Below are 23,977 nucleotides of genomic sequence, written 5' to 3' on the forward strand. Positions count from 1 at the left end.
CCGGTTTGTAGTGGACATAGGTCGAATAGCAGGCCCAAGCCAGGTCAACATTCCATGATGGGTCTAGCAGCAGTCACAAGCGGCTTTGTTTTGCATCAAAGACAACGTGATTAGAGGACGAATCGTCAGCCAGTAAGCAAGGCGACTCGGGAAATATTCGCGATGTAGAATGATGATAACGTGCTTATCGTTATTTGTGCTCAAAGATCTTCACTGAATCCTGGTCGAGGACATTGAACATGACGGAGACAGTCAAATCAAAGTCAATTTTCTGACAAACCTCACCGCTAACTCCAATTGAAATATTTCACACAACTGGCCACACGCGTCCGAGCTCACAAACGTATGCAGTTTGTTGTTTCTTTTGTTTCTCCGTTCCCCAGCTTCCTCAGTATCCTTCCGCGGACGGCGACGCCGGCCTCTGGCTGCTGGATATTGCCATGGCGCGTGGGGCTGGGGTCAACCCGACTGACCACTGCGTTCAGCGAGAGATCTAACAGGCCTCCGAGTACGTGGGCCTTCACTGGACGGCAGCTCTGCCGCGGCACAGGCGACGCGGAGACGTACTGTTTCGTGCGTTGGTGCGGCCGGTCCGTGGCCGAGGCAGGGAACACTCTGTCTGCCAGGCGATGGCTTAACATTTTGCCCACTCGTTTGGTCTTTTGTTTGCTCCTTATCTGGCGTCTCGTTTTCTTGATAGAATGCGCACCATACTTCGGTGTAGGCAACTTTTAGCTTTGCTGCCATTTGAGAATGGCGAGAGGGCGGGTCTGTACCATCTACCACCCACCCCCTCAGCTCCAATACGGGCACCAGACATCCGTGTCTTCGGGTCTGTTACGGTGGGACAGGCCCCTGACATACAATGCGTTTCAGGCGTTTCAGAAGTGTTCGCCATATTGAACACACTAGGCATGGCGATGCAAGTACCATCAAGTAGATCCCAGATAGGATAGTTTTTGCACAGACGGATGTTCGCGCCAAACAGCGATTACGCGCAATGTGTGGCGGAACACCAGCCATGGTGCCGGGGTTTTGATCCGCGCGACGCCCACGCACGCGCAGTCTTCTGCGACCGAGTGCGTGGAGGCACCTGCGTGCGGCCACGTGCGTTAAGGCAGTCCGTAGCCAACATTACACCTAGGAGATCGTATCCATCCAGGTACGCACATTTCGCGTGCGACCAGGTGTGCATAGTCACTTTCGGGTTACGAGGTGTAGTTCTGACCGATCAAACCCCTATAGTTGGCACACCGTACGTGTATGCAGTTGTAGCTGGCTGAGATGGATATGCTTAGGGGTAGTCCTGCATGTTTCTGGTCACGCTCTTGGAGATGTACCGTGACCTGGATGCAATCACTCCAAAACGATGTGGGGACCTGAGACATGGTGACACTCCCACAATCCACAGTCCACAGTGACAGACCCACACAATAACCGATGGGGGTATTGTGATTCTATCCGCATTGGTGCAGCACGTTTGTAAGTTTCAGATCATGAAGAGGCAAAACAACGGGAGGGAAACGCATAACTTCGGCTCAGCTAAATCTACAATATACCCTTTTCGGCATTGCATTGTAACAACTCAAAACAGTTGACAAATTGACACCTTCGGCATTTTTTTTTCATGTTTTGATGAAGGGCAGCAGGCCCAGCCGCAAGATTTGCTTTGCAGCATCGATTCGGTTGGAAACACGTTAGGAAACGAATCATCAACCAAAACTCTATATTTCTTCGGACGGGGTTATGTAACGCTCTCACGCAAAAGCAAAAACACCTATAGCAAGGGATGAGTAATCCAGGCGCCCAGCGCGGAAAACTATTAATGCCATACAGAACTGCAAGCTTTCGCCAACACATAAACATCTTCGACCAAATTAAACCAGCCCCGGGTCCCAGACACCCCGTCGTGAGTCGACTCCGCGCTCAACTCGGCGTCAAAGCTCGCTACCCTGAGCAGGACGGCGCCGCCCGCCGCTCGCGCCACGTATCACCCCCTCCCGGTCCGCAGACCAGCCTCCCAGCGGCGACCACCCGCTCAGTCGGTGCCGAAGTACTTCTGGCCGAAGTGGTTTGGCGTGACCGGGTGCATCTCCGAGGTGAGGATGCGTAGGTTGGGGAAGCTGGCGGTGACGAGGCGCGCGGCCGCCGGCGTGCAGAACAGCGTCAGCAGGATCACGTTCTCCTCCTGGATGCCGTGCTCGCGCATCACATGCAGCGCGCGCACGATTGTGTTGCCTGTGTTCATAATGGGGTACATCAGCAGCACGCGCCGCTCGGCCACGTCCTCGGGGAACTTGGCGTAGACGACGCGCGCCTCGTGCGTGTCCAGGTCGGACGAGACGAGGATCTTGCCGATGCGGATGGAGCGGCAGCAGTCGCGCAGGCCCTGTTCCATCGCCTCGCCGCTGCGGACGATGCTGACGCCGCAGTTGCCACGCTGGTAATGCAAGCCCTGGTACTGGCGGCCGGTGGGCGTCGTCACGCTAGCCGGCGTGTAGGGCAGCAGGTTCAGGCCCTCCTCCACCACCAGCCGGATCAGCCGATCCGCGTAGAATTTGAAGTCGCTACGCGAGGTGGTCTTGTCGCGGATGATGGTCTGCAGCTCGCACACGTGCTTCTTGCGCGGGATGACGGTGAGGTTGTCGCTGATGCCGGCGGGCGGCGCGGCCGGCATCAGCGCCGGCGGCAGCTTCTGCTCGGCGGCGGACTGGGAGTCCGCGTGCGTCATGACGTCCCACGGGGTGACTAGAACGCCTGAGAGAACACGGCCCGATATCGGCAACTTCCGGCCACAAGGAGCGACGTAGGTCGCCTGCCACTCGAGTGCGCTCGGAACCCCTCCGCCGGCGGCTCTGTTCAGCGTCAGTGGTGCTCGCTGTCGGCGTGGCCGCTGTCCCGCTCTCGCTTCAGGATCTTCTCCAGGTCGTGCTGCTTGCCGAGCACGGCCAGGTTCTCAGTCTTGCGCCTCTGCTGCCGCTCCACGTCCCGGATAACGCCCTCGTGCAGTCGCTCCCTGCCAAATACTCGCGCTTAGCACCTCAGAGAATGTGACGGGTACGCCGCCACGCGGGAGCTGAGAGGGTAAAACCTAGTTATGCTCTAATGCTCCATCTGCCCAGATAAACTTCTCACAAGCTGTCTATCATCTCAATTGTGCTTTGATGCATCAGGCGTCAGTCATTTATGTCAAAGTCAAACAATGGTTGGTAATCTATAAAAAGGTGCTTAACAATGCTAATCATGCTCTCCTTTCAGAATGCACAACTTATGACAGAACTGAAAGTTTCTCTGAATCTTGGAAAATACTATGACTGCCATTCATATTAAATTTGATGCATGGGCGGGCCCTTGTTTATTTGACTAAACAAGATTACAATAATTCTAGCCATGAAATTGAAGGGTCAAGGGTTGCATCCATTTTTAAATTTCATTGAGCTTTTCTGTACTCTTAAAATGTGAAACAACAGGAAAATGTGAAAATGTACAATGTCAGATGATGACCCTACATGGTCTGTTGATTGGCCTCTGCTGCAGCTGCTCTGCAGACTTTGACAGACCTTTCAGTGCTATGTTTTGGACACCAGAATGAGTCTTTCAATTTAAATGACAACAAATTACATTCTTTTATCATATTTTTAAAATGCAATACCCATTCACAAAATCCCTGCCCCAAAATTTACAAAGTTAATACCAGTTGACATCTTTCTTCACCTCTGCCCCCACACAGAGTTGCTGAAGTCTGCCACAGGTTGTAGTGCATCAGCAGCAACAACTTGAATAGCCAGAATCACCTGATTTATCCTATGCCAAAGTGGGCATGTAAATAATGAATGATGGCTTGAGTTATTTGACATTGATGAAAATTGAGTTCTTACACAACCGGTGCACACCTAATTTTCAGCAGCACCAATTCAACAGCTCATATGTAACATTTAGATCATCTTATAATTATGTAAAAATTGAGTCACAAACAAATAATCTGTCCTATCTTGATGCAACATTACTTAATAGCTACACAGCTAACCTCACCTGTCAACCTGCTGTTTTATGTGAACATAACTAATAATTCCTATAGAAACACCACAAGATGCTGCCAGAAACAATTTTGATGTTAATGACATATCTTATTATGCATTACAAGCTGTGCCGTGCCTGTAACAAGAACCATAATTAGTCACACTACCACAATTCATCCAATGTGCACAAGGAGTAGAAGCAATATCTACCTTTGCACTACACATAAAATAATAAGCAGAAAGCTAACTCAATATACTTTTCACCAAACAAATAGCCAGTGGGCACTGAAAGAAAACCACTCAATGTCCCAAGATGACTTCCACTCCCAACAAAGAGACCAAATCTTTATGATAAAATAAAGAACCAATCCGAGAACAGAGTAGCGATACTGTACACCCACAATGCTTGCGCAGGGCAAGATCAATGCACGCAAAATTTGCGCACAAATGTTCCTTATTCGATGGCAATCTTTTGAACCAATCCGAATCTTACCTTTTCGAACCCTTAGTGCTGAGAAAAACGATTGGCCAGAATTGGCAAGAATCGACAATCGCGCCTCGCTCGGCACGCTATGGAAAAGGATGACACAATTGTCGTTGCTGCGTCACGAACGTTTCACACCAGATTACCATATTATTGGCAGCACCTCCCCTCATGTGCGCACAGCATCGCCGGGAAGACCAACGCCATCCTCGACAAAGTTGGCACGCCACATACCGAAATACACCAATTGCTGGTGCACTTTTCTTTTCGAATGGCCCAAAACAAGCTGCGCGGTCCAAGGAAAAGTCGGCGAACCTGCGAAACGCAGAAGGCGGTCTGGAAAAAGCCGCGTCGAAAGCCTAATACCTTTCATCCAAGTGTGCTTTTTGTCTGTTCATTCAAGTGCGTTTGAATGAATAAGCAGTTGAGCACCTTTGAATTGCGTAACTGTCTCGAGTGCTCTCGTGCCCAAAATAGGTCATGATCAGAAATGTGTGAAAGCCCTGTATTCAGGACCAGACAGCCATTGGCGGGGACGGCCAACTTCTTCAACATTACGCCACTCAGTGCAATGCTCGACAAACTTGAGCTGGATCTGTCTGGGCATTCCGTTTTCCGTTGCCATTAGTTCATCATACTATTTCAAACAACACGTGACATGTGCATCCAGCGAAGGACTGCACTGGCGGTGAGAACCGTGCCCAGCTACGGCAAGACCCACATGCAGAGCTCCAGACAACCACGGCACGTGTATTGCACCAGCTCTTCTCAGCGCCAGCGATATCCTCCACACAACCTCCTAGAAGAGCGTCTGACCATTGGCAGCGCAGGCGGAACCATCCCCGCTTGCCTAGCCACTTCCGGAACTTCTGCACGCTGCATACTAGACGGGAGCGCCGGTGAACGCAGAAGGGGCCGGTGCCCCACGCTTCGGTCACTTAGTCGTTTTCCGACGGCATTACCTTCCACGCCTCCACCGCAAGGGAGGGGGGGGGGGGAGGGACAAGATCCCACGTACTCCTCCACGTTGGCGGTGGACGGTCGCTCGACCGGAGCTTTCGCTCACGAGCAGGATGTACACACATACACACACATAATGGACTGATCACGTCATCGCCTAAGAAACCGCCTTCCATCCTCCTCAGTAGCGGCAGGATTCCGCACGGCCGGCCCCTTCCTCAACGTCCAGCGCGGGCTGGGCCGCGCTGCCCGACTAGGCAAGCCCGTCCCCTGCCTCCGCCACACCGGGTCTGTGCCGCCGCCGACGTCAGCACACTGGCTCGCCGGACCAGGCCGGCGCTCGCACCACCCCGCCGCCGCGGCGCGACTACGAGGGTCGCTCAGCCTGTGCCTTGTCGGCGCCGTCGGCGTCGCCAGCCGGCGGCGGCTCGGCGTCGGCCGGCGGCGGCGGCCGGCCTGCCTCGGCCGCCTCGGCCGCCTGCAGCGACCCCTCGAACTCCTGCGGCTCGACGGTGCGCTTGTGGCCGTGTGGCGGCGGCCCGATCAGCGACACCACGTCGTCGTAGTTGAGCGTGTCACGCGACATCAGAGCCTCGGCCATCTGCGGCGACGGCGCTGATGTTACCCGGGCGTGGGGGGGGGGGGGGGGGGGGAAAGGGGCAGCGGCACTGTGAAGGCGTCCGGGAAACGCGGCTGAGATACACCACGGTTCTTTTCGTGGTTGTTCGCAGCTCTTTTCGTGGTCGTGGTTTTCACGTTTTTTGTCTACACATAGAGTAGACAAAACATGTGACAAAGATGAATCACAGATTCGCACACGCCTGCAGGCCATGACACAACTGGCAACAGACGCTGCACCGTAACACTCTATCACTCAGACTGCTCTTTGCACGGCCTTGGGATGAAACGCAACATCCGGAGACACAACCCATTACCCATGTCTTCGAAACACCGAAAACGTTCTCACCTTCCCAACCACAGGCAAAACCGTACGATAACAGGTTGAACGCGGCCGGTACGCCACAAAAGCTCCGCGCGAACCTGCGCGCATTCTCCCCTCACCCACTGACCAAGTTGAGTTGGGCCATGTTCTGCTGGAGCACGCTCTCCGTGTGTCGGTAGGCGCGCGCCACCAACGCGCGCACCTCGGCGTCCACCAGGGCGGCCAGCTTGCGGCTGTAGGGCCGGCGGCCGGCGCCTGGCGGGTCGAACGATACCAGGCCCACGGCCTCGTTCATGCCGTACGTGCGCACCTGAAGGGGACCGAGGGCGCGGGGTTAGCTGGGGTCGTCGGGCGTTGCAGGGAGTTTGGTGCGTACCGAGTGATAGCTCGGTAAGCACAGGTTCACGGGTGCGGGGATTATCTGCCGATCTCAAAAGTTATACTGTTTCGGCATTCTGAGTCCGGCTTTAGGCGCGCAAACTTCTAGTTCCCTAGCCGTGCATCCGGCCAAGCCAGTCAATTTCGGTCCACAAAATTGCTTCATCACTGTGATTTAGCTTCAGAAAGGCAAAAAAAAGGCTGGATGAACATTGGTCAAAACGAGCCCGACCATATGTATGAGCAGCTCCCACGACCAAACACCTCCTTGTTTGCTTTAAGTCACCACTTGCGGTCTACGAGGCCAGCTTCGTAAAAAGGCGACATTGACCACTTCCCGTCCGTCGGTTACCGCCACATCCATTCGTCGGACAGTGCCGCGGTCGCCACGCGCGCTGCACGCTGACACTAGCCGTGCCCTGCTGTGGATGTCGGAATCTGATACCAATCCTTACCAAAACGCCCCCAGACTGGGACCGGTGTGCGGTCCGCAGGGCGTGACTGATTCATGCCGCATTGGTCTGGTGCCGCTGCTACACCGACAGCTGCCCTGATCAGGGCCTCGCTAGGGCCGTGTTGTGCAGCTGTTCCCCAACCGGGCAACATCCCGTTTCCGACGTCAACAGCAAATGCCAGTTTTGTTCAAAATACATTATCCCCGGAAAATTTAGACACCTACATGAAAGTTGTTGAGCCACCTGGTCACGCAACTGGCAACAACTGTGCGCAAATCGAAACAGCACAACGTTTGAACAGTTGCCCTTCTTGCTGAAAGCGACATGAGGCTGCTAGCAGTGGTCACGATTCACGAGGATATTATATTCTTTAAGGCAAGACAGCAGGGGCGGTCGCCAAATTCAGCACTTTCTCACCGCTCAGAGGACACTCGCTGGGCCTGCGGCCCTGTTCGTAAGTGGCACCCCATACGAGGCTGCATGTTTGATCGAGGCCTGCAGCCCTGATCGTAATTGGCACCCCATACGAGGCTGCATGTTTGATCGAGGCCTGCAGCTCCCATCGTAATTGGCACCCCATACGAGGCTGCATGTTTGATCGAGGCCTGCGGCCCTGATCGTAACTGGCACCCCATACGAGGCTGCATGTTTGATCGAGGCCTGCAGCCCTGATCGTAACTGGCACCCCATACGAGGCTGCATGTTTGATCGAGGCCTGCAGCTCCCATCGTAATTGGCACCGCATATGAAGCTGCACGTTTGATCGCTGATGTCTGTTAAAAATGAGGTGTCATTTGCCATGACGCATGGTGATGAATGGTTGACATTGGCGGCTCAGCCGGATGAATACACTCCATGAAAAGCACAATATAGGTTAAGACAGCCGCACACCTAACAAAACGCTAAAATGCCAACTCGAAGCCTGTGTGCTCGCATGAGGGAAAACTCGAATGCGCGAATGTACAACACGCGGCAAAAAAAAAAAAAATCGCAGCGGCGTTCGACGCCCAAACGCGCTCCGAAGGCACAGCGAGTGCCGACACTAACCTGGGCGTACGCCATCTTGGTGACCTTGTCAAGGTCGTTCTGCGCTCCGGTGGTGACGCGGTCGAACACCAGAGCCTCGGCGCAGCGGCCACCCAGCGCCATGCACATTCTGTCGAACAGCTGACGAAAAGGACGTCGGGATATGCGTGACCGATGCATGCGTGCCATGTTCTACATCAGCCACCCACATCACCCGACAGAGGAAAGAGAAAGAATGGCTCATAACTTATTGGTGTTCATTGTTACATCATTGTTTTGCAATCTTATTAATATTTAGCTGCCCCTCTCGGACACCAGAGGCACGAGGTTCGAGTTCCCGCAGTGTTTGGCCCTTCTTGCCCGGGTATGAGGCGGGTCAGACCATATAGCCTAAGGAGTTGCGTGCGCCGTAAAGCCCCGATTAAAACCACGTTTATTACTAACCCGAAGCATCGAAAAGGTTCTCTCACTTCATGTCAACCAGAAGTATGAAAAAGATACTTCAAACTCCTGTTGCCATGTTAACTAAGACCTGTCGCCCGCCTACGATTCTGCGGTAAGGCGGCTCACGAGACCTTTTACTATCGACACGGCTTGCAGAGGAACACTAACCCGCAACCAATATAACAGAAACGGTTTAGTGGGTTTGAAAGAACCAGAAAACGGAATGTATCGTGCAAAAGGGAAAAGCTATGGCAGCGGTGGGATTCGAACCCACGCCTCCGAAGAGACTGGTGCCTTAAACCAGCGCCTTAGACCGCTCGGCCACGCTACCCGCGACGGCACCCCGCGCCAAGCAACAACTCGACCACAGGGTGCCCAACGGTAAGCCATCCATACGTAACACGTACGTCACGATGGTGTCAGCTGGGAACCATGACAATATCCTCATCTCCACCCAACGCAGCTGGTCACAGTTAGAAATGAGGTCAGACCGAGGGCCAGAGGTGCGATACGGGCCGGGCCGGGGCAGGGCAGGGCAGGGCAGGGCAGGGCAGGACAGGACAGGACAGGACAGGACAGGACAGGACAGGACAGGACAGGGCAGGGCAGGGCAGGGCAGGGCAGGGCAGGGCAGGGCAGGGCAGGGCAGGGCAGGGCAGGGCAGAGCAGGGCATGGTAGGGCGGGACGGGACGAGTCGGAGGGGGGGGGGGGGCCGGCTGAGCCCCCCCTCAGCTTGCTGACGACTATAAGGGCATTGACTAGAAATCGCAAAAATGTTTATCGATCCCCCCCCCCCTTACTTGGGAGGACCTTCATCGCCCCCGCAGCGAGGACATGCGACACGCATACTCCCTCGGTTCCTGAGCAGAACGGCTTTTGCCACGTGAAATGAATGATCAATTACATAATGTGGGATCGTCCATAAACTACGTTGCGCATTTTGGCCATTTTCTAACCCTTCCCCGGTTACACACTGGTTACACTGGGTGAAGCCGTTCCTCATCTCCCTGTTACGCTGTGTTCACGCAACGTCCCAAAATGTCAACGTCCGTTCGGCCCAAACTGAGGTCAAGATGGGCGCCGCGACCACTTGCAGTCGATGCACCCGAAACAAAATCACCAGCTGAGCTAGAGGTGCGAAACGGGGACGGGCGCGGTGCTTCTCAAGAGCGAGAGACAACAATTTAAAAAAGACCTAGGCATGATTTGCAGCCATACCTGAGCATAGCGTCCCACTCCTGAGAAGCGGGAGTGGGACGTTGTACTCCATATGACGTTATGCAACCATACCCTTGTTACGGTTCTATTACGTTCTGGGACGTTGTGCTCCATATGACGTTATGCAACCATACCCTTGTTACGGTTCTATTACGTTCCATCAGAACCTCCTCCATGTGCTCGGTATTTAATATGTGGACGGCCCCTGCTACACACTACATGAATAGCGCGCAAAGCAACAATAGATGACAGCTGACTCAGACAGGAAGACCAGCGAGGGGAGACAGCATTCTCGTCAGCATTCATACTCACTACTGATATACATGAATAGGACGACAGGGTGGAACGGATTTGTCAGGGACTGTCCATCTGGAGCTGAAGAATGTCCTTCTGCCGTGAATGGTTTTTGTTCGAGCATTCCCAGGTAGTTGAGAAAGGTTCGACACACCTGACCCAAACATCGGTCCTGCCTTAGCAAGACAGGTACATCACAAATGGGGCACCCAGTGTCGCCCTATCCCCCTCCCCCTTCCCTTCGGTCCGCCGCACCCTCCCCCCCCCCCCCCCGTTCCCTTCGACGCCCCCCTCCCGTTCCCTTCCCACTTCACCCCGGTGTTCCCTTCCCCACCCTCTGGCATCCCCTCCCCCATTCCCTTTCCCCATTCCCTCCGGTGTTACCTCCAGCATTCCCTCCCCGTTCCCTCCGGCGTCCCCTTCCCCGTTCCCCAGCCCCCACCTCGTCATTGGTGTACAGGCGCTGGTCGGAAGGCGTGTACTGGGCGAAGCCGAGGGCCTGATTGGTGCGCGGCACGATGGTGACCTTGAGCAGAGCGTCCGTATGCTCGAGCAGCCAGCCGACCAGGGCGTGGCCCGACTCATGGAACGCCACCACGCGCCGCTCGGCCGGCGACATGACCTGAGGGCAGCGCCGGGGTCACGGAGTTAACACCGCCGGCTGTGCCGGGGTCACGGGGTTAACACCACCGGCGGCGACGCCGTCCGCATCCCAGCAATGCTCTCGAAGACAGGGCTGGTCTGGCACGTCTGCATAAAATGACAGCGAAGCAATTTGCTTTCTTCGCGCTATCTTAGAACACTTTCGATTTCAGCAAGACTGGTTTCGGGCCCTGCCTATCTCAAATGTGTGGTTATAGGCCGAGATGATAGCACGCCTCGCACTGCACTTAGTCCCGTCCAACCAGGATGGTCGCGCGGCGTACAGCAGAATACACCATCTTCACCATACAGAGGAGTCTGTGGCAAATGGTAGTGGCACTTCGTATCTACAAAAAAATGTACATTTTCTATGAAAAGCCCAATGGTCACATTGGGATACGAAGCAGCACCGCCTGGATGCATCATTGGGCACTGGCTTAGTGCCGACAAAGTTTGGCTGCTGCCCATACTGGCACCGACTTATGCAACATTTAATACTGGTGAACATGCTCTGGTAAGGGGGGAGTCCCGGTGTAATCACCCCACGCGAAGTTACACCGCCGCCGATGGCGACTGAGCACCGGCTGCTAGTCCTCTAGATACCACACCTTCACAACTCTATCGACAGCAGCACCCCGCACCTGCGGGCTGCGAGTAAGGATCACAACAGACATGCTTAATGGCATTTCCGTTGTTTTTTGTACTCTGCCTCGTATCTCAGAGCAGCTATTAGTGATAACACCCCCACTAACATCCCCGATGTCGTGACTCATTCAGTCTGAGCTCTATGTCTACACCTCAGGTAATCATCTCTAACTCAGAACACGTACATATACATGCCAATCCCGGCCCGAACCTGCCAATCGTCCCCGAGCAGTGCCACACCCGAGGCGCACTCGGGTACGCCAGAGCGCCGAGCCCGACCGTGCCCCGCCTGCGTGCCGGGCCCGCCGGCTCGGCGTCGCACCGTACCTGCGAGCGTTTCTCGGTGCTGCCCACCACTCACTCGATGGCGTACTCCAGCTCGACGCCGCACCGTACCTGCGAGCGTTTCTCGGTGCTGCCCACCACTCACTCGATGGCGTACTCCAGCTCGACGCCGCACCGTACCTGCGAGCGTTTCTCGGTGCCGCCCACCACTCACTCGATGACGTACTCCAGCTCGACGCCGCACCGTACCTGCGAGCGTTTCTCGGTGCTGCCCACCACTCACTCGACGCCGCACCGTACCTGCGAGCGTTTCTCGGTGCCGCCCACCACTCACTCGATGGCGTACTCCAGCTCGACGCCGCACCGTACCTGCGAGCGTTTCTCGGTGCCGCCCACCACACGCTCGATGGCGTACTCCAGCTCGACGCCGCACCGTACCTGCGAGCGTTTCTCGGTGCTGCCCACCACTCACTCGACGCCGCACCGTACCTGCGAGCGTTTCTCGGTGCCGCCCACCACTCGCTCGATGGCGTACTCCAGCTCGGCGCCCGTCACCCGCTTGGCGCCGTCCCGGGCCGCCTTCAGCGCCGCCTCGTTGCACACGTTGGCTATGTCGGCGCCTGGGGGCGCGTGGCGTGGCGTCAGGTCACAGGTCAGGTCAGTGTGGCGAAATCAAAACCATGCGCAATCAGTTCTGGAGAGGAAAGGTACGGCTGACAAGGTCCAAAACAAAACCCGACGATCACTATTAAATGGGCCACACGTTGGGGAAACGCGTGTCGTCTTTAAGGCATGCGAAGACAGCGAGTGGAGGTACTTAAAACAGAAGACCTGCAGTCAAGCTGAAATAACAGTGTATAACGCTTGTAACTTAATACTATGAATATAATATACCGTATAATAATATAAATACTATAAATAATAAGCTTAATAAATACTTAATAAGCTAATAAATGCTTAATACTATAAATATAATATATAAATAAATGACTTAATACTTGTCTAATAGTTTTATAATCCTGGACATACATATAGAATAATAAAAAAAAAAACGTTCGGGCAGGGAAGAAACGCGCATACCAGTCGTGGATGGTGAACTGGGTGTCATCAACAGCCACTTCCCTAAGTCCCAGAAAACGGCATAACAAAGGTATGCCGTTAAAGGTATGCCGACCACTGCTGGGAGCCGACCGCTTGAGGTCAAAGGCTCGCGTCACAGACTGACCCATGTCGTCAGCCCGCGTCACAGACCGCTGAGGTCATGGACCAGGATCAAACACTTCCCCATGTCTTCAGCCAGGGTCACAGACCACCCGAGGTCAAGAGCCCGGACCACAGGCCGCCCCATGTCTTCAGCCTGAGTCACAGACCCCCGAGGTCATGAGCGCGGACCACGGCCTGCTCCATGTCGTCAGCCCGGGCCACAGACCCCCGAGGTCACGGGCCCGGACCACAGGCTGACGCATGTCGTCAGCCCGGACCACAGACCCCCGAGGTCATGGACCCCGCCCACAGACTGCCCCATATCTTCAGGCCGGGTCACAGACTCCCAAGGTCACACGCCGGGTTCACTGACCGCTGAAGCCGGGCGTGAGGGTGGCCAGTCGGGACGAGTAGGCCTGCACCGGGTGCTCCAGCACGATCGAGGTCAGGTGGTGGTCGAATATCTCGCGCCGCTCAGCCAGCGTCGGCAAGTCGATCAGGATGTGTCGGTCAAAGCGGCCCGGGCGGAGCAACGCCTGCCGCCGGGCCAGGTCAGGTCAGGTTAGGTCAGGACAGATTGACGATCAAAACGGCCCGAATGGACAACACATGTGGATGGGCCATGTCATGTCGGGTGACGCAACGGCATGGGAGGTCGCGGGAGGTCAAGGCAGGTCAGGACCAAACAGCCGAGGCCATGGAAGAATACTGCACATCAGGTGACATGACGTGGGGTCAAAGGTCAGGCAGGTCACGTCACGGCAGACGTGGAGGGGCAGAAGCCTGCGCTTCAGCACAGCGTGGCTGGCGGCATCACGACAGGGCAGAGAACATCCAGCTAAGCCAGGGAAAGACAGGAGAGGCCAGGCCCGGACAGGGCTGTTCGGGCCAGTCCATCAAGTATAAAAACCGAGGTCACTTACGGATGCATGACAGTGGGCAATACAAGCCACTGCAGAAACCAGGAATGCCCTTATGTCACTCGTACGTATGCTGATGATATCAACCAAGTAGGCAGGTGTTCAACTGTAACATACAACACACACACACTTCTTACACTAGAACACAACGTTAACAGAAAAGGTCCCGTCCCGAAAAGGTCCACTGTTCTCTAGCAAGATGCCCATGTACAACGGCTCCGTGAAGCCGGTCCCGAGCCGCGGGGCGGTGGGTCGTCACCTTATCCAGGATGTCGGAGCGGTTGGTGGACGCCAGGATGACCACGCCTTCCTTGGTGGCCATGCCGTCCATTTCCACCAGCAGCTGAAGCCAACAAAGCACCCACCGTCAACTGATATTAATCAACAAACACTGAAAGCCAGGAGACCTGAGATGACGCTGGGATGTCAGGACCCCTCATAGGATCCGGACGGTAGAACTCATCAACAGAAGCGTTTTAGCGTCATGTCGCAGTCGGGTAAGACCCCCCAACAACCAAATTCCACTTCGTTAAAATCCTACTTAAACCTAGACCAGTATCTGCTTTATATCATGTAGTAAAAAATACATCTCAGCTGGTGGAAGCCCTATCTCACCTGATTCGGTGTCTCCTCCGTCTTGCCTGATCCAACGTCTCACCTTGTTTAGTGTCTCCTTCTTCTAACCTAGTTAGGTGCCTCCTCTGCCTTACCTGGTCCAGCATCTCACCTAGTTCAGTGTCTCCTCTGTCTCACCTGGGCCAGTGTACATTCTGGTCTCCATCTCATCTGGTTCAGTGTCTTTTCCATCTCATCTGGACCAGTGTCTACATCTCACCATGTCTCCTTGTCTCCTCCGTCTTACATGGTTCCATGTCTCCCCCGTTTTACACGGTCCAGTGTCTCACCTGGTTCAAAGTCTGCTCGTTCTCACCTGGTTCAGTGTCTGCTCGGTCTCACCTGGTCCAGTGCCTGACCCGGTTCAGTGTCTGCTCCTTCTCACCTGGTTCAGTGTCTGCTCCATCTCGCCCGCGCCGCCGCTGAAGTTGCCCGCGCCCTCGGCTCGAGCCCGCCCGATGGCGTCAATCTCGTCAATGTACACGATACACGGCGCCCGCTTCCGGGCCTCCTTGAACAGATCCCTGCCGGAGAACACGTCCATGGTCAAGACTCTGCGGCGCGCCACAAAAGCTGAGGTCTGGTTTTGGTACAGGAGCAAGCATGCCATGAATGGGAGCTTTGAATTGGTTGGACCATACGGTCGTGCCATCGCATTGCTATTTTAACACTCGTCAGAAGAACTTGCAACAACATTCCATTGGCACGAATCGTTGCGTCGCTGTGAGCGGCGTGCCAAACGGTGTACAAATGGTGACAAACTGACCAATAAACGATAACCGCCACTTAAAGCGCAGTACAATGCGAATGCGGCACGCAAAGGAAACAAACCTCGGTAAGTGGCTTCAAATAAATGAACATCACAATTTGAGTTCAGGAGCCAAAGGCGTCATGTGCGCACTGGGGGACAGCAGAGCCACCACTTTATAACCGGCGGCGACGGCCGCGTCCCCAGCAGCCAGCGCCGTCCACGTGACACTGCCCGGCCGGAGGACGCACCTGACCCGGGCGGCGCCGAGACCGCCGATCATCTCGATGAACTCGGAGCCGTTCATGGTGAGGAACGGCACGTGGCCTTCGGTGGCCACCGCCTTGGCCAGCAGCGTTTTGCCGCAGCCGGGCGGACCCAGCAGCAGCGCACCTTTCGGCACCTGGCGAACATCCAGGGGAGGGGGCTGTCACGGGCAGGAACGGGCAGCAGCCGGCGTGGGACAGTTCTGAATCGGGCCTGGATGAAGTCCTGGTCACGCTATTGAAAGCATTCCATTAACGAGCCCTGTATCGATAACAGCTTCATACACGGAGCACTGCGCGATGTACTACATCAGGCTCTGGAGTAAAAATGTGGTATCGCGTTACGGAACCGTGCATACGTACGTACGTACACAGCACACAACAAATCAAGATTCCGGGGTTTCGGAGTTGCTGCTCCGTACCTCGCTGTAGTTTGACCTGGTGTTTAAATAGGGGGTGGTGGAAGTAGAGCGCTAAAACTGTAATGCTGGAGCTACGATGTCACACTATAAGAGAGAGAGCTGGCATTGGAATTACATCACTAGGACCACGTTACAGAGCCACAGCACGGAGCCAAACCACTAGAGACTCACCCTGGCGCCCAGGCTGCGATAGTACTCTGGCCGCTTCAGGTAGTCGACGAACTCCATGACCTCCTGCTTGGCCTCCTTCAGACCGGCCACGTCGCTGAACTTCACCCCGCGACCCTCGCCGGCCAGCGAGTCGACGACCGTGAACTTGGCGCGCGACAAGGAGCCCTGGCGGCCGGCCGACAGACGGCGGGTCACCGGTGGCGGCGAGGGTCGGGGAAGGAGGGGTTAGAGGACAGGGAGGGGCGTCACGGCGGCGCGTCCGATTTCCGGGAGAGGGCCGCCAATGAGTGATGTCACTCTGCCGGCGCAGAGTACAGGAGAGAAGTGGAGAGCTCGGTGCGCGGAGGCAAGGGTGCAGCGGAGACGTCATTGTCTCATAAGGTGGAACGGTACGGCATGTCACGACGACGCGACTTAACATGGACCACCGCAGTTCCAGAACGCCATCTTCGGAGGACTGCACGAGACAGGCTCACAGGCCACAGCGGAACACACGCCAATAAACACAAACATCGTGTGAGCCGGGTCTCTGAGCCCGCCGCTTCGCTGCCGCCGCTTCCCTGACGCCGCTCCGCACCAGCGGCACCTGAGCTGGCTCGACGCACGGGCCGCGCGCGGCGACACCCTCACCAGCGCGTTCATGGAGATGGGCGAGCGGCCCTTGCTGACGGAGAGGGCGTACGCCAGCAGCGAGACGATGATGATGGTGGTGAGGAGGCGGCCGGCCGCGTCCGAGTACCGTTCGTACACCACCGGGATCCGGTCCTCCGGCCGTACCCCTGGGGGGAGGGGATCAGGCGATGTCCAGAAGGGCAGCCAGTGGCGTTCGAGCACCCCGTACACAGTCAGGCCATGGCCCTCTGGCCGCACAGCTTGAGGAGAGTATGAGCTCCTACATGCTCCAACCAACCTCAAGGGCGAAAACATGGTGATATCTTGCGGTGGAAAAAACGTCTGACTGAAAGCATGAAGTCTACCGTTTGCGTGTGTCTACATTCTCCGCACACGCGGCCCCTGAGTTCAGTAGCTCTTCACAACACCAATATTAAACCACAGACTGATGCCGCCTCCACGATAAAACCTGACACACAGCCTGCAAGTCTGATGTTCGCCAATGCCCCAGTTCCCAGCGCCGCAGCTCACACCAAACCAAGCCGTCCGTCCGCCACACTCACAGCTGACGCAACAGCACCACCCGGCGCCGTCGCGTCACCAGCCCACGACGTACCGATCTTGGTCTCCGCCTCCCGCAGTTTCTCCTCGAACTGGTGCACGTCGGGCACGTTCATCTGGAAGACGTTGAACTCGACCCGCTTGCCCTTGATGATGGCGCCGTCGTGCAGCACGATCGTCACCTGGTTGAGGTCCGGCCGGACGATCACCTCCTCGACCTCGCCGCGCGCCAGCATGTGGTGCACGAACTCGTTCCACGAGACGAAGCGGAAGATCTGGCGGAGAACGGACGCAGACTTGGGTTAGTGTCGGGCGAGACGTCCGCCCGGGGCTGATAGACACTTCGACATGAGATGCCCGATATATGTTGAACCGTCGTTAACATCAGAAAACCTAAATCACGAAGACTCTTGTTATGAGTTTATCAAAAAATGACGACAACAACATAAACGCCTTAGCAGCACGAGCACCATCGCAGACAAAGTGGCATACCGATGTATCGGTTGCAGCCAGTGATGTAACCGGATGCTGCCCTTCGATCACCCTTCATACTCATCAAAAAAGCGCACAGCAGAGAGGAGCTGCATTCTTCCCTCTCACCTGATCCGGCCTGTTACTGCTCGGGAACAGCATGGACACGATGGTGATGAACCAGTAGATGACGAGCATCCAGAGCGCGGTCTTGGCCAGCTGAGTGGTGGTGCTCTCTCCGTCGGGCTTCTTCTTGTCCGGGTCGTCCTCCGGACCCTGCTGGTAAGGCAGGGCGCCGCTCCAGGTGTGGCACAGCTCCGTGGACAACCACGGGGATTAGTGACGGGGGGGGGGGGGCGATAGACGGCAACAACTACGGGGATAAGTGAGGGGGCTGGGGAGGGGGGGGGGGGCGATAGACGGCAGAGTGCTCTTCGCAAGAGAATACATGCCACATGTGAACTTTGGGAGGGCTGGCTGGAATTATACTACGTTGGATGATTACTTTCGCTTTTACGTCCCACGCTTTCAAAACAACCAGGTGCGGGGGGTATACAAAACAGGTGAGCACACTTGGTTTAGTAACAGCACCTCTTGAAAGAGGTGAATGTGAGCCCCAAACCACTCTGGCCAGACCCCTGCACAAGTGCATAGCGCCAGAAGTCTTGTAAAAGTTCGGTCGCCTTGGCATGTCCCATTCCATACCGCAGCCTCAGCAACGAGTGCCATAACACATAAACACAGGCCGACATATGCAGCAGTCTCTCACGCGCCTCCCCTGCACCGCTCGTCCCCTCCCCCTCGCCCCAACACCGCCTCGTCGTCCCCGTCCGCCTCAGGACCGGCCCGGCTCCCTCACCTTGTCGGGGCCGGCCGGCTGGCCGGATCGGTCACCGGACGGGCCGGCGGCGGCGGCCGGCGAGCTGTGCAGGGCGCGCCGGCCGGCGGCGGTGTCGGCGACGGGCCCGGATCGGTCCAGCAGGCGGCGGAGGGCAGTCAGCTCGCGGCGCAGCAGCCGCTCCGGCCGCTGCCCGGCGGAGGCAGACGTCAGCGGCCGGCAGAGCGTAGAGAGAGAGGAACGGTGGAGACGGGTGGGAGGAGGACAAGGAAAAAAGCAGAGGAGGAACAGGGTGCGTGGAAGAAACGGACTGTGACATGGGAGGACACCAGATGCATGACATGACATGGGAGAGCGAATAGAGGGTAAAGAATACGACGAGAGATGAGAGGACACTGGTCACAGGGGAAGATGAGGCATCTAAAGAGATAGAGATCTTGAGACAATGACGCGTCTTAAGAGACGGACAACGTCATCAGAAGGACAAAAGGACATAATCATAAGTATGCATCTGCCCATGCAGGGAGATACATAGCTACATCAGCAAACGGCCTGAAGGAAAGGAGCGATTAGCGACAGTCCAGAGCAAGTATCATACATGTCAAGACACGGACAGTACGAGCTCAAGGCGCGATAGAAATTCTAATTGAAGTATGGCTAAAGTGCAGAGCTACTCAACTGGGAGCGACAGAGAGCAACTGTGACAGAACCATAAACAGAGAGGTGATGTGGGTCAGGAGTATGATGGGAACTTACCCCAGCAAACAAGAGCTACGGGTACAGACAGAATAGCAGGGTGGAGAGAAACTGGAGTAACAAGCATTTGTATATGCAATGGTAAAAAGACGATTGGCAAACAAACAGGCTACAAATGCGACAGTGTTATTGTACTCTAAGGACAACAAAAAACACCCTTTCCATTTAAGCTCTGATTGGAAGCATATGTTTCAAGCTATTTCGTATTATGTCCTATTTAACAAAAACTGTTTTCACGCACCTGATTTCTCCACGGCCTCGCATCTGACGGCGACGACGCCACTCACCCTGCCCCAGTGGGGTCGGAGCGAGCTGACCAGGCGGGTGTAGCCGCATACCAGCAGGGGGCCGCCGCTGGACGACAGAGGGGCGCGCGGTGGGCCGGCCGGCCGCCACAGCCGCCCGGCCAATAGGCACGCACGCAGCATCTGCAGGGTCGGCTGGCTCGACAGCATCGCCATCTGTATGGAGAGAACCACACTTAAGGCTCTGGGTGCCAGTAATTGAGATACAGTGAGATGCCTTGTGAGGGAGGCATGAGACACATGAGAGGAGTTGTATAGGATACCTTGCAGAGACCATACAAACAGAGATGACCTTTCCTTGGAGTACATTAGGCAGAGATACACTGGTGCTCTGATTGTGGACTTGAAGTCCTGCAGCTTGAAGATTGGCTGAATGGGTTTGGGGGAGCCTGATGATCCAATTGCAGGAAACTGATGATTTGCAATTGCTCAATTTTGTAGTAAGTGACATAAATAGCCAAAGTAATATATAATACTATGGTAAGATTATATATATCATGTGATCAGGGAACTGCACAAAAAGAATTGAGCTGTGTGTGATGTGTAGGTGGTATACATGACCCAATGTTAATGAAATGGGGGGGGGGGGGTAATATTTTGTTCAGACCTCAGTATGTGAATGAAATCAGAGCAAAGAGCTTGCATCCACATGTCTGCAATGCCTACTGCAAAAATTCATCCACTGTACCAGACATATCATGCTGGTGCACTGAACCTCAAGCATGCATCCAACAAACTCTAGCCAGATAAAACTGCACTGGATTTTCACATAATTGTTATGTAAAAATTTTAAGAGGATATTGCTGTATGCTGGAAAATTTTAGAAATGTTGTTTCTTGTCATTACCTTGGCAACATTAAACTTACTTGCAACATACAACAATGAAACCTGTAGTTCACATGGGCATTGCTCCTTTTTATGCTTTTGTCCATTTACTAGGTATGAAGGAGTATACTTCATTGTCGCCAACTTGATTGCCTGTCTGGATGGCTCAGTTGGTTAGATCACCTGCCTTTCCATCCATCCACTGGTGGTGGGGTTGGTTAGAGTAGCTTTAGGCACTCCTATTTGCCCCTGACGAATATCATCTGCGGCCAGTGACAGCATTGCACTTCAGGGTAGCTGGTGTTAAGAGGTAAGGACAGACCCTACTGAGCATTGCAGCACGTTAAACTCTCACCACTTAAGTCTGTGGTTGCCTAGAATTGTGCAATCAGATGGTAGGGATCAGGCTCACACAACCAGAACTACTTTGTGTGAGCTCTGATTCCAGAAATCCATCTATCCAAAAGGTTCAGATCAAATCTTTAAAAAACTTAAGGTTCAGTTCTCTCACTGATGATCACAGCAATGTAATAAATGCTACACTTTTGCCTTACAGTTATCAAGGGCAAAAGTCACTTTTCTAACAAAAAATCACAAATCTGTAATGATCTGGGATGACATTTCAGCCAGCTTTCACATCCCTCATAAATCAAGTGTACTAACATTTTCTGGAGTTGCAAACTGCTACCCATCCTTCCAAATTGTTGAACCTTCCAGAATTGAGTGCAAAAGACAACTGTCATGGTTACCTGAAGTAAAAAGCCTTAGCCGCAGCGGGCAGTATTTCACACCAGACGATGAGTTCGAACGAACGGATGAATTGTTTACATAACACAACCTATAATTGCCCCTCCCAGCACAAACGTTCGCCAGTGTGATGTACTATGCTACACACATGAAAATCCGCACTTCTTCTCGCGCACAAAACACCCATGGCTCACCATAGATGTCGTTATATTTATGTTCCCATGTATCACGCATCCATCTCACGCAATCAACCTCGGTGACATAACACACGGATGCTAAACATATACGAAGCTTGTCACTGCTACGCCGTTTTCGACCCAACATTTGCTACCATATATTGCCATGAATCGTGAGCCGTGAGTGGTGGGATAAGTGTTATAGGATTCATAGCCCTATGATAACATAGGTTTCAGTTAACACAGTGGGGTTGTGTTGATTGATCTCAGTATTTTAGCTACGTATGCCAATAAACCTGCGAAGTGCTGATTTGGTGCGCTGTCGTCGTTCCAACTTGCCCGGCGGGCATTTTACCCACGTTAATAGGTTGCATGAGTTTATAGACGATTCAAGAGAGGTCTTAGGTGCAGTTTACCGTTTCCGTATCTAGAGATAATGATAATGACGTGGTGGGTCGACCCGCGGAGCAGTCGCCATCTGACTGTAGAATAGTATTGTCCCTCATGTCCGCACAGTATCTGCCGTTGGGCGTCCTTATGTAAGTTCTGCTGTTCTGGTGTCTCGCCTGCGGCTCACCGACACACACGGTACGTCCAAAGTCACTTCTGTATTTGGCATTCGTCACAAGCACTCCCCACAGCCCGTCCCGCCTTCACGTCCACCCTCGCGCCGGCGACTCTCAAAGTCTTCTCCTTGTTACTGTCTCCTGACCCCCGCGACCTCGTCCCTCGCACGAGGCGCAAAGGGCAGGAGGAGGGGAACGCTAGACCCTCTAAGCGGCGCTCGTCAAACTACGCAAACATTCACTGGCTTTCACGCAGGTGTTCTCCGACACCCTACACTTATAAAAGCATGCAATGACTTCGCGGCCGTTCTGGCCGTGCGGTGTGCATAGACAAAGGTCCAATCTGAATGTCAAATGCGGTGACCCACGAACAGTGCACCTTCTGCGGTGGAACTCGCTGCAGCCAGCAGGTTTTGCCAGCCCGGGTACGTGGACAAATTATGAAGCCTTCCTCGACGTAACGTTTGCGGTGTGTTTGGCACCACAGCAATACGTGTGAATAACACGAAACTCATCAGGCGAAGCGGCCGCATACTTGTCTGGAACGGGTAAACGCAGACATGGTATGGATTAGTTGTATTTACTTCACGTAGAGTGGGCGACATCATAGGCATCCGTTGGCAGCACGAATTGACGCAGACAACCACGTTTGGGTTTTGAACAAAGCGCAGATGCATTGGCACGGCTTGTCACTAACTGCGAACAGCAGGGAACTTCGTAGAGACAGCCAATTTTAAAGTGGCAGTGGTAATAAGGCAAGTGACCTTCACACTGCGGCACAGTTCGACATGTATGTATGCAAATACCGGCATAACGTCAAATTGAGCTATCTCCTACATAACACGCAATAGTATATGCCTGACAAACATGCAATACTGACGCATCCGAACGACAAACAACACGTACCGCACGCTCACCTTGTCGAATACGACCTTCATTACTTCGATTCTTAACGTGTGCAACACGAATGCGACTGTGTAAAGCAGCTAAACGGAATTCGTCAAAGGGATGCAGCCACCCTCGACACACAGGAACTGAGACTGCGAGCTTAATACCGCGGTAGCCCCACACGCTTCTCATATTGGTTCGGCGACTGGCCCCGTACTTGACGCTTTATTGCACTTGCCGCTGTGAAGTCCGGCACCCAGGGCTCGTCGCAGTGGAACAAAGCACGGACATTCGCGTACACGCCGCGTACGCATCGTATTTCTATGAGGGGGCTGCACGTCCACGCTTATTTCATCTGTGCAACTACATTTCTTTGTCCGCTTCATCCGTCTTTCGTGCTCGCGCTGGAAGTGCAGGCGATATATGGGCATACATACCATACCGACCAAGTGTGGAGGCAGTGCTAAATATGACATCCTGTCGTGCCGACATTCTCGGAGACACGACTCACACGATTTGTGTGACTGTTTCGGTCTTGACCGCGATCGTGTGCGACCGGTGTCCAGTTACCGCGAACGTTACCGTAGCCAAGTGCACCGTCAGACCGCGGAGCCAGTACTGACGTCACTGGAGCCAAGGACTCGCGGAGCAGCGCCAATGGATCGCGTCCTGGGTTGTCGCAGGCGCCTGTGAATGACGTCACTGGTCCACAGGCCTACAGGAGCAGCTGTAAGTGCAGTCGTGAGACGTTAGATGGCTGGGGACGGCGTCGTGACAGGTCTGGTGGCTGGAGGTCCGGTCACAGATGTTGCCGTTGGGTCGCAGCAGCAGCACCTGTTGGCATGCGACACTTAGTCACAGGGGCATTTTATCGGAAGCGTGCCAAATCGTCGTAAAATGTAAAATACGAGCTATCGCCCGTGTTTGTGAAAGAAGAACGTGGCCCAGTGACCAATTCATTGCTCGCTTGATTCACTAATGGCATGCTCTTCGTTTCCGTTGACGCATTGCACCTCAGTGTTTCAACCTTGAATACAAACTATTTTGGAAGCAGTTAAGTGTACATATGACGTGACTCGCTCTGACGCCGAGC

General features: G+C 54.4%; 2 protein-coding genes and 1 non-coding gene across 4 annotated transcripts; all 3 read right to left on the reverse strand.

The window, feature by feature from the left end:
• Positions 1-1,709: 1,709 nt before the first annotated feature.
• On the reverse strand, positions 1,710-4,600 carry LOC119099463 (uracil phosphoribosyltransferase homolog). Of its 2 annotated transcripts, XM_037222616.1 has the most exons (3): positions 4,513-4,600; positions 4,033-4,155; positions 1,710-3,016 (listed from the first exon to the last, which is right to left on the reverse strand). In XM_037222616.1, the coding sequence occupies exon 3, from the start codon at positions 2,729-2,731 to the stop codon at positions 2,039-2,041; it is 693 nt and encodes a 230-aa protein (XP_037078511.1). In that variant the 5' UTR covers positions 2,732-3,016; positions 4,033-4,155; positions 4,513-4,600; the 3' UTR covers positions 1,710-2,038. The 2 variants fall into 2 exon arrangements, with proteins under 2 accessions (XP_037078511.1, XP_037078512.1); XM_037222617.1 differs by lacking the exon at positions 4,033-4,155 and having other exon boundaries at positions 4,513-4,586.
• On the reverse strand, positions 2,866-18,666 carry LOC119097932 (paraplegin-like; the record flags this gene model as incomplete). The annotated part of the gene is made up of 15 exons (XM_037220874.1): positions 2,866-3,016; positions 5,928-6,064; positions 6,534-6,716; positions 8,287-8,406; positions 10,665-10,844; positions 12,284-12,414; positions 13,371-13,533; positions 14,177-14,260; positions 14,918-15,056; positions 15,532-15,683; positions 16,140-16,304; positions 16,770-16,918; positions 17,368-17,587; positions 17,913-18,059; positions 18,643-18,666. Coding segments are annotated over 15 exons (2,145 nt in total), but the record flags the coding sequence as incomplete, so codon positions are not given.
• Positions 8,959-9,040, reverse strand: TRNAL-AAG (transfer RNA leucine (anticodon AAG)). The gene has a single exon. It is a non-coding gene; the product is annotated as a tRNA-Leu (tRNA).
• Positions 18,667-23,977: the final 5,311 nt, after the last annotated feature.

Source organism: Pollicipes pollicipes, unplaced genomic scaffold, assembly GCF_011947565.3.
Source record: "Pollicipes pollicipes isolate AB1234 unplaced genomic scaffold, Ppol_2.1 Scaffold_4740;HRSCAF=5597_pilon_pilon_pilon, whole genome shotgun sequence".
NCBI classification, from domain to species: Eukaryota; Metazoa; Arthropoda; class Thecostraca; order Pollicipedomorpha; family Pollicipedidae; genus Pollicipes; species Pollicipes pollicipes.